Source organism: Dermacentor variabilis, chromosome 9, assembly GCF_050947875.1.
Source record: "Dermacentor variabilis isolate Ectoservices chromosome 9, ASM5094787v1, whole genome shotgun sequence".
In the NCBI taxonomy this organism is placed as follows: Eukaryota; Metazoa; Arthropoda; class Arachnida; order Ixodida; family Ixodidae; genus Dermacentor; species Dermacentor variabilis.
This window is the reverse complement of record NC_134576.1, coordinates 64,233,099-64,243,901: the sequence shown is the minus strand read 5'-3', so window position 1 is coordinate 64,243,901 and position 10,803 is coordinate 64,233,099. Positions and strand designations below refer to the sequence as shown.

The following is a 10,803-nucleotide window of genomic DNA, read 5'->3' as shown; positions in this document are numbered from 1 at the left end:
TCTCAGCTGCGATTCACAGGAAAACATCGCATTCCCGGCTGTGGCCATAAATTTCGTTCATGCACCACTGCGGAAACGGAGACTGGACTTGCTAAGGCAAGTTGTCCTGCGTATCGCACCTCAAACAAGTGCAAGACGTTTAGAGCACGGACGGTGTCCAAAAATGAGGTTTTAGAAGGAGGACAGTGAAACAATGCTTAATTACAGCGCCGACGAAATTTTAAAATACAAGAACTGTCCGGGCTGCCTCTGCGCGTCATCTCTGGCCGAACAAAATTCTATTTGTCACACATTAAACTAGGAGCCAATTATATCTGGACAAACACTCAAGGACGCGACCTAATTGCCAGACCAACATCATTCACTTTATGGTCAAGAAACGTGAGCCTCTACCATCTTCACAATCAAACAGTGCATACGGCGATCTTTGGTCCACATTAAAAAATTGCCCAAAACTTCAGCAACAAACAAATGCTCAAAAATACCTTTTTTTACAGTGAACTAGATGGCGCACCCAGTCCGTCAAGGCGTCTGTAGTTTTAAATTCTCGGGCGGTGCGTATGAGTTGCCGGTCGTATAGGATAGATAAACTTTATTGAACCAAAAATATGCAGTCCCACACAGTATGGAAATCAATGTAAGCGAAGCTTTCCTTCCTGGATGCTTTGATTGACGATAATTTGCGGTGATGTTCCGGTTAAGCTTAATTTCTTCAACGCTCAGTCTAACACGAGAGCGGTGAGTTCATGTTAAAGGTTGCCTTGCGGGTACTGCTTGTCTGCGTAGTACACAGAACACGCAGGGAGAGGTGTTTGCTTGAGGCGTTGTTGTGTGCCATATTTCACAACCTCTGGGAGAAATGAGCATAGACGTTGTCTCACGTTGCACATCGCATTGTGGCAGAAGTATAAACATGAATTGGATTATGGGTCTGTACGTGCCAAAACACAATCGTATTCTGAAGTATTCTACGCATATTTCCCTGCGTAGTGGCTGGCTCTGGATTATTTTGACACCGTGATGCTCTTTGACATGCCCCAAAATCTAAGTGCACGTGCGTTTTCTATTTATCCCCCGTCGAAATGCGGCTGCCACAGCCGGGATCAAATCCGTGACATCTAGAAATGCCATAGCCGCAGAGCTACCACGGCCGGCACAAAAGTGTTTACTTGACGGTCGACCGCTTCCGTAGTGTCTCCAGGAGCCTGCAGTGCTCTTCAATTAATGCGGATGTGCTTCTGCACGCCCTGCGTAGTTTGTCCGCTTGACATATTTCCATGGTGTTTTTTTTTTCAGAAATAGCGGTATCCTACTGTTCCCTACCATGAACCACAGTCCTTCAATGAAAACCATCGAAGAACTCTGCTTGGAACTTAGGCTTATTCATTTTCCCTCAACCGCTCTCGCATAGTAATCAGGTTTGCTTGCCTTCTTCGCTGTATGGGACCGCCTGTTCTCCTCCCTCCTCTCTGCAGTTTTATCTACGTCCCCTCTGGAATCGCACGTTAGTAGAAGGGGAAGCACTGCAGTTTCTGCAGTGCTCCTGAGGGGAGTCATGGATAATCACAGCTGTCAAGAGGCTAAAGTGGTGACGGCCAGGCAGCTGCGGAGGGCATTGTGCATATTCGACGCGGTGGGTTGAAATCGAGTTTCTAGCAACGCCTTTTATAGACAATCTTATCGAGAAAGCGGGGATACTCTCGAACCAGGAGCACAGCGTTCGATTCGCCGTTTCCGTTTCCGGTAACCCGGAATAACCCTCTTGCAGTGGGCTGTTAAATTTGCTCGACCGAAGTTGACACGTGCCTGTTTCAATGTGTTTTCTTCTTTTTGTGTGCTCTGGTTATCAGCAGAAATGCCTTTCACCGCGCCTACGTCATCCGGTCAGCACTGCGTGGTGGTGGGTTGTGGCAACAACCAGCGAAAACGAAAGAATATCGCGGATAGCGTGTGCGAAAAAGACGCTGTGAAAAAGGAGAAATGTGGTTGCGATATGTTTCTGCTGCACTGCTTCCCCGCGAACGGCGACTTGGGTCGTCAGTGGAATTCCCTGATAAACAATACTTCGTGCCAAACAGAAATTCACGCGTGTGTTCTGCGCATTCCGTTGATGAAAAACGCACTGAGCAAAACCGTCTACCGATGTTGAACTTGGGTTACGAGAAAAAGGTAAATAAGCGGTTGTTCATCGCTACCTGACCCGTTCTAAAGCACGGCATTTCGTGTAATTAGTGCCTTAGACATTGCATTAGGCCTTTACAGCTCTAGTGAAAAAGGCTGCGAAGTCATGTACCATAGCTCGTAGCTATTTTTGCCCCTCGATTTCTGCCGAACCTGAATAGGAAAACGTGCCGCAGTTTCATGCTCGATAGTGGTGCTCTAAAAATGTTACGATTGAGCTCGGCTTCATGCTATCGGCGCGGAGGACACGATATAGAACTGGTAAGGCATTATCTTCTTACATCTTCGTCGCTTCGTTTGTCTGTGGCGATGTATCAGCAACTGTAGCTGAATCGAAGCCTCCGTTCTTGGCTGCGATAATAGATTTGCTACGGTTGCCTAGCGGTTAAGGCATTTCGCTCCCAAGGCAGAAGTCGCGGTGTCGATACGCAGCCGAGGTGGCTACATTCCTATGGAGCCAAACCACAACAACGCTCCTGTACTAAGACTTGGGTGGTCTAAAAACTTCGGGTTGTCAGAATTAATAAGGTCGTCTCTAATGCAGTGCGTTACATAATTTTGTCAATGGCTTTGGCACATGAAACCTAAGAATGTTTAGCTGCGATCATAAAAAGGCTTCGTCATATTTCAGGTTATCTTTGTGCGCAGACGGCTGAACCGTGACGAAACTACGCCAGCACCAACCAGGCGCAAGGCAAGTGTACAGATTGTTATCACTGTGAGGCTGATATTGATTTATTCCCGTTCTAGAGAAAAACGAACAGCGACACACGAGATGAAGAGTCACGTCAGGTTCCTTCACAGAGTGTAAGGCTTTTTTTTGGTCAAATTTGTCAGGATCTGAACATACCAGTGAACTGAATTATGGAAAATAGCCGGTGTGGGTCGTTCTAAGAACAATGTAGCAAACTGGTCATAAAAAAGATTTAAGAAGTATGTTGTATACCACAATATGGGAAGATATTTCGTTTGTTAAACAAACTTCTCTTTGAGAACAGGAACTTAGCTAGTTGATGTTTTGCCTACAAGTAACTTCACTTCTTGGAAATGCCCCAACTAGGTCTTTCCCGCGCTGTGAAGTTTTCATAAATATGTAGGCAGCGGAAGTTCTGTCAAAGGAACAGGCTTAAAGCTATTGATATGTTTTTACATGTCACTTATGATGCACAACCTTCCGCATTGACCTCTCTTTTGGACCGTTTGGAAGGTGTGAACTAGGCATTCCCTGTCTTGACATACCATCACTGAGAATATATGCTCACTTTTATCTGTCCTGCCCATACCAGGTTGGAGATAGTGCCGAGACAATTCTAGGCAGCTCTTGAGCATGTCAGCAAATAGAAGTAAGTAGTCATGCCAACACATTAAGCTTACAGGCACACCAGAAACCATAAAACCATACCAACTATTGCTGTGGTCCTCTCAAAAGGAGACTTCCCACACTGAGCCTGCAGTGTTTGCTGATGCTTTTGAAAGTGAAGCAGCTGTAAGTGACCTCCTGCACCACTTATTGGCACAAGTGTTGTTCAATTCTTTGCACATTATGAAAGAGTAAGAAGTCGTGCAAATTCTTCTGACTTATATTGTCATATTTAAACATAACTGAACTTCAACAGGCGGAAGCACACATCGAAACCACATGATTCAACAATGTTTTGGGGAATGAAGATGTAAGTGCTCACACAGCCAGTCTAGGCTTCTGAACGCTGTGCGTGTTTACAAAGTACACACATTCACATGGTTTCTCCTTTCATAGGCTTACTGCAGTGAAGATATGTTTAACAGCTCTGGCACAGTTTATGAACCAGATGTGAGAGCTCAGGACAATCTAGGCTTTTTCATATGCTGCTTCAAGTAGAACTGAGCTGCCAATTTCTTCTACAGGTTTCCCTTCACATCGGAACTTCACCGGTCACCAGTACATTGGATAAGGAATCAGATGCGAGTGTACAGGCACTCTCCTCTGCACATGGTCATGTCTACTTGTGTGACACTGCAATGATGTTGCTGCTATGCTTTGTGTACAGGCTTTCACTTATGGTGTAGCTACATGCAGAAAATGAAATTTGTGGGAGCCTAATATCAGATCACGAAAGTGATGCAAGTATGCACGCAGATTATTTGAGTTGCCTAATGACGTGTTTAAGTTTATCGCAAAACTGTCATTTTGTCAAATTCACGTAAGCAAAACCGACCACATCATGACAAGCAAAAATACAAATGTAATATTTTGTAACGTTAACGTGGTCTACATCTCGACATGCCTTTCCACTTACTTGAAGGTGATGAAAGATAGCTCCACACAATGGGAACCCCAATCAGCTGACCATTCATACACCAGCACGAGACTTTCTATGACCATGAGAACTATTTCCGATCAAACACTGACCAGTGGTGACCTTATTTTGTACACTGGCATTTCTGTGGCTGCATTTGACGAGCTCATGTCAGCACTGAAGACTCAAACAAGACACTCCGCATAGAAGACCATCTGTTATTGACACTCATGAGAGTTAGACTTGGCCTCCTTATTGGAGATTTTGCAAGATGGTTCGAGGTTTCTGTAGCTCATGTTTCTATAACATTTTCGAGAGTGCTGGATGACCTGGTGACGATCTTGCAAGAAGTTGTTGTGTGGCTGCCCCGCTCAAGGCTGCGAGCAAGCATGCCTGAGAGTTTCAGAAACAACGAGTACAGTCGTACAACATGCATATTCGACTGCACTGAAGCACTAATGCAAAGGCCACGGAAACTGATCACCAGATCCCAAAGTTACAGCCATTACAAGGGTGCAAACACGATGAAATCTATTACCGTCATAGCACCAAATGGATTTATAATGTTCGTGTCAGATGTGTATGGAGGCAGGGCGTCAGACAAATACATTGTAAAGACATGTGGAGATTATCTCATCATCCTTCCAGGTGATGACATAATGGCAGACCGTGGTTTCAAGCTTGACCCTTATCTTGAGGCTCAAGGGATTCACATGAATAGGCCTGCATTTACGAAAGGTAGGTGTTCACAATAGTGTTTGTCATAACCTCCACAAACTTAAAGAGCTACACCGCAGTTACATGAAAATGACTGCCTTTTCATCTTTTTTTCTCAGGAAATGATCAGCTACCTGAAATTGAAGTCACCGAAACTAGGCGCATCGCTTCGGGTGGGGGGGGGCGCATTTAGAATGACGACATTTTCAGCCACACATAAAAATATCAGGCGCTTTTGCCACAGCAAAACATACTAAACTGCACTCGGTCATAGTGACCATTTTTGCCACCTGGACAAAAAGCAGGGTCGCCATTCAAAAGCTTAACATGATAATTTCCCTTTTCAAGTATTACCATGTAATCTGAAACTGTGGGACACTTGATCTCAACTAGGGTATCATCAGTACAGATGCCATCAGGGCTTGCAGAAAGCCGAGGATGTGCACTGCTCACTACCATACCCGACTGCGCTACAGCCAGACCAGTCTTTTTCATAAATGCTACTCTTGCAATGGCTTCGTACTTCAGCCCATGCTTTGCAGCAGCATTACCGGTAAAGCTTGAATTTGAAAGTGCAGCAACAGCTTTCGCGGGGTCAGTGCTTTCCCTTTCAGGAACCCGCTTCACATTTGATGCTGTTATGCGAAGGCGCCTGGCCATGCGCCATAGCGGGCACCCCTGTTCCCTAGTCACAAATTCACGGGAGGCCCTTCCTTCATTCGAAAGAACAACAAACTTTTGATAACATACTTTGCAAGGATCGCACCTTTTTGGAAGTTCCAAAGCGTCTGTATGTGAGTGGCGAGGGGGGCTTGGCAGGTCACTAGCACGTGGGTCACAAGCAGCGGCAATCAATGTACTATGAAGCAAAGTACCTGCATGATATAAAGCAATTACAGACAATGCGCACTGCACTGTGCCGGCTAATACCACTTGTATATGTAATGATGTGCAATAACCAAACATAATATCTACTGTATTTGAAAGGCACCAAAACCTACTATCTCAATCTGCATTACGATTTAGTTAAATAAATGGCAACAAATAAGCCGTCAATCTCCTAATTTATGCGAGTCAGTGTCAAAAAACATACTGATGCCATCCAGTGCCAAAAAAAAACATACGGTTTTAAGAGACAGCCACCGCTGTAATTTTAAGGCATTTCACTGAACACAAGTGTATTCATTGCATGTTGGAAGAAATGTGCCCTACCCAGAAATGTTGAAGAGATCTGAAAATGGTTTGCTCCCAATGTGGTTTACCAGCTCTACATTATTTCCGCATTGATGAAACTTTCGTGTGGGTTTTAGGGCCCTATTTTCGGAGTGGCACAGTTTGTTTTTGCAGCTTAATATCCATGTCTTCAAGCAGGACAGTTCCACATTCCTCTTTGTTCCCATATGCCACTGAGCTGTTTGTTCAGTACATGATGGGCCGGTCATGCCCGAGGCGACAGCCATATCGACTTTCCACAGTAGTGCACCAACATGGCTGTAAACCATTGCTTTCCCAGCCATACAGAAGCAGACAGCAGTGATCGCCTACCGGTGTGCCTGATGCAAGCCCATGCTGTCCAAGGCTTTTTATTTATGGCCTGCGATGGTCGAACATCCGCTTTGAGGTACACTAAATCTGCGTTACCTTGTTACAAAGCACCTGGCCCACCTAGCCACTCCGTACAAAATTGTAGGGGTCTAGGCTTTTGTATGCCTCAGCTTCTTTGAGGTCACACGCCTTGCTCCTGATGAGGTAGCACACAATGTGGGCACTAGACACACTTGGCCACTCCTTGACATCATTCACCCAGCTGTTGACAAACATTGGGTGTATGTAGGTCACTTCATCTGAAAAATAGGTGACATCAATCAGTGACCTCGCCGATCAACTGTGGGCCGTCCGGCACGCCGAGGAAGCCGCCCGAGTCCAGGCACTCGAGGCCGTCACCTAGGCTGGGGTGCTCATGGCCCCACCCCGCCCAAATCGCCGGACATTTTCAATAAAGTTTTCACTACTACTCCTTGCGCACAATGTTTGCGTATACTGCAGCAAAGTATACAATAATTGAAAATTCAATTATGGGGGTTTACGTGCCAAAACCACGAGTTAATTACAAGGCACGTCGTAGAGAATGACTCCGGATTAATTCTGAACACTTGGGGTTGTTTATCGTGCACGCGATGCACAGTACACGGGCATTTTAGCATTTCACCCCATCGAAATGCGGCCGCCGCGGCCGAGATTTCATCCAGCGCCCCCGGGCTTAGTAGCGCAACGCCATAGCCACAACGCCACCACAGCGGGTTATCAAATACAATGGGAATATGCGATGGGAGAATACAGATAATCGATCTCATATGTGTTAAACTGTAAGATGCACTTGGAGGCGACATTCTCATGCCCGCGGCTCAGACTGCAAGGCCCCTACATTCCCTTTACTTAGAACATTAAGTGCTGTTAGTAGTGGGGGAGTCCAGATTACTTTGACTAGCTCGGATCCTTTAGTATAAACATAACGCATAGCAATGGACGCTGCGGCCGGCCTTAAGTTCAATAGCGCAACGCCATAGCCACTGGGCTACCGTGGAGTGCTTGTTTTTCTCAGCCGGTAGATATCGCTTCGTTCCCACATCGTTTCCATTTATTACGCGAGACGAGGCTTCGTAGCACACCAGCGGTGCGGGCGGATTATTATAACGGCTAGACGGCTTTCCGCGATCGCAGATCAGTACAAACTGCGTAGTTCCGCACATGTCTGAGTGGAAAGCACTTGCGAAAGAGAACAAAGATTTTGGGAGGACACCGCTGCGAAGCGATCCTAAGCAGCTTGGTTGCAAACCAGTCATGCGATAAGATATTGTGCATAGAAGGATAGCGTGCGATGGGAAGATGCGGTGTCCGTGCCGCCACAAACGTGCGAGCTGACGGCTACTGCTGGCACTCCCGTTCAAGTGAAACTCACAGATGCACCTGTATGTGAATGCTGGCTGCGCGATCACGGACTCAGCGAACTACGAAACACAGCATGCATTGTTTATTCTACGCAAAACTGACGCGCAAAACATTGAGAGTTGAGCGCAGACACTCATCGATGTCGACCGTATCCCCAGCCGACAATGTGCGGGTCCCGCTGACTCCTGGCGGCGTACTGCTGTTCGTTGTAGTCACTGTGGCTATTTCCTACCAGCGATAAAGATTTCATAAGCAGAAAGATGCGTCTGCAACGCGCTTTAATAAAAATTCAGCACTAATTCACAGACACAAACGTCGGTTCACTTCATACGAACACGTTGCCAAAAGGCGCTGCCGACGCAGTTAACAGCCCCGCATGGCGCAGCAATGACGTTTCCGGTGAGAGCCGACAGGTGGTGCTAGTATGATGCATATGATTGCATAACATTGATTCACAGCGGAGGAAAGGAACTAGGAAGCTTACCAGCAAGTATGCGGCCTGTAGGGTGGGCCACACAGCAACAAAGAAGGTTAAGCGGAAAGTCACAGAGGCTGAAATGATCCCATGGGTGGCGGCAATGGAAAAGAAACCTGCCATGGGTAACTACTTAACAGGAAAAACGAAATCAGGGCAGAAACAATTTATGATGACTCAAAGGGAAGCTCGTTACTTTTCGAAGCAAGATCGGGATGCCTCAGAACACGCACCTATAAAGCGAGATATAAGACGGAAGAAGAAGCATGTGTTTGCTGCGGTAAAGCTAGGGAGACTATGTAGCATGTTTTATTAGTATGTGAAGACGTCTACCCAGCGGTTGATTTAGGCACCGCTGGCCTCCTTGAAGCCCTTGGGTTCAGCGAGAGCAGTGGAAAAGTAACCATGTCCGCAATAGGCATTAGTAAGAGCCGATTGGAGGATTGGTGGAAGAAAAATAGGGAAGCGACAAAAAACGGAGACCTACAAACGCACAGTTCGCAATAGGGGATCAGAAAATTTTGTTGTGGGATTTCATAGTGTTTTCCTTTTCTTTTTTTATTGTTTGACCTAGGTAGGACATTAAGCAGTATAATAGCGAGAGCTTGGTGGCGCAACCCACCGCCACGTTCCATAGAGGACGCCCATAACATCCATCCATCCATCCATGGCAGCGCCCAGCTGCCTTAGGTAAAATAGTCTTGTACACACGCTCTGAATCACCCCCTCCCGCCTCCAACGCGGTGTGCAGCAGTAGCAGCATCAGTGGTAAAGTCGAAGGAAGAGGCAAAAAAGGCTTCGCTTTATTAATCAGAATATTCGCTGATAGTCGACGCCCCTAGTCCAAGGCTCCGCTGGCTTTTGCCATCTTCTCAGCTTTCTGCATTCGCATCAGCTGGTCGTCGAGGACCGAACTGGACAGCAGTGCCTCCCATTGCTCTTTCGTGGACTTCTCTGTTTTGTAGCGTGCACTCTCACGGTGTGGCCCCGCACCACTGGCAGTAGCCCCTGTAGGCTGCGTGCGATGTAAAATGTGTAGGTTCGTGTAAGTACCTGTGTGGAGCCTACGCCAGGGAGCGGCATTCTCTGTCTTAAGTTTTTGATGAGGTGGTGGATGTCGCAAGCCACTACCTCTGTTCACCATGCCTGAATACTTATGATTGATGGGTTGCCGGCGTGATAAAGAAAGAGTAATTCACGATGTCTCCGTATGGAGACGTGGATGAAAACAGGGTGGAAACTATTCAGTAATATAACCTTCAGTATTGAGTAACTGTTTTCGATTAAATTTCGCTCTTTCTTTGCATAAAACATGGGTCTATAACTTTTCTGAATAATTGTGGCTGCCGTAAAAGAGAAATTCGAACAGCGACAAGTCAGATCCGGAACATGGAGTCGGCCGTCTAGAAACACCATTTTCTTCAGCAGTGCTTCCCCACTTCATATTAGCTAGCGTTAAATACGTTTATTTCTCTTTCTACCCACCATGGTTGCTTAGTGGCTATGGTGTTGGGCTGCTAAGCACGAAGTCGCGGGATCGGATCCCGGCCACGGCGGCCGCATTTCGATGGGGGTCAAATGCGAAAACACCCGTGTACTTTGCCTTAGGTGCGCGTTAAGGAACCCCGGGTGGTCGAAATTTCCGGAATCTGCCACTACAGCGTGCCTCACAATCAGACAGTGGTTCTGGCACGTAAAACCCTATAATTTATTATTTATTATTTTATTTCTCTTTCGAATATTAAACCGCATTTGAATGTAGCGTGACTCCTTCGCTTTTTAAGGAAAGAAGGCAACGAACAAAGTCGCATCGCCGTAAGGAGACATCGTGGCTGAATGCGATAGTACAACTTTCTCAAGCAGTCAGCTTCATATACCGATGCAGGCAGATACTCCCATGAAACAATGTAGTGTTACCCTAGCACTCCTTATTGCGATTGCAATAATATGGACACTACAGGCACATTTTTGTCGTCGTCGTGAGGTTCCCTATAAAGCCGAAGGATGATAAAATTGTCGCCGCACGCCGCGTTCTGCATTACGAGTGAAAGCGTGCAAGGGTCAGCCGGCGATTGTGGCTCAAACTCGAGCGTGCAAGCGAGGAAAGCGGAGGGGAAGCGCGCTGCCTTTCGTCACGCGCAAGGATCCAGGGGGGGGGCAGGAAAGGGGGGGCGTTGTATTGTGGGTGGCCCGGGCCGCTGTATT

At 46.7% G+C, this 10,803-nt stretch overlaps 1 protein-coding gene across 1 annotated transcript; it reads left to right on the top strand.

Moving 5' to 3' along the window:
- Positions 1-3,843: 3,843 nt before the first annotated feature.
- On the top strand, positions 3,844-6,731 carry LOC142558384 (uncharacterized). The gene is made up of 3 exons (XM_075670527.1): positions 3,844-3,851; positions 4,633-5,195; positions 6,688-6,731. Exons 1-3 carry the CDS (start codon positions 3,844-3,846, stop codon positions 6,729-6,731), a joined length of 615 nt encoding a protein of 204 aa, XP_075526642.1.
- Positions 6,732-10,803: the final 4,072 nt, after the last annotated feature.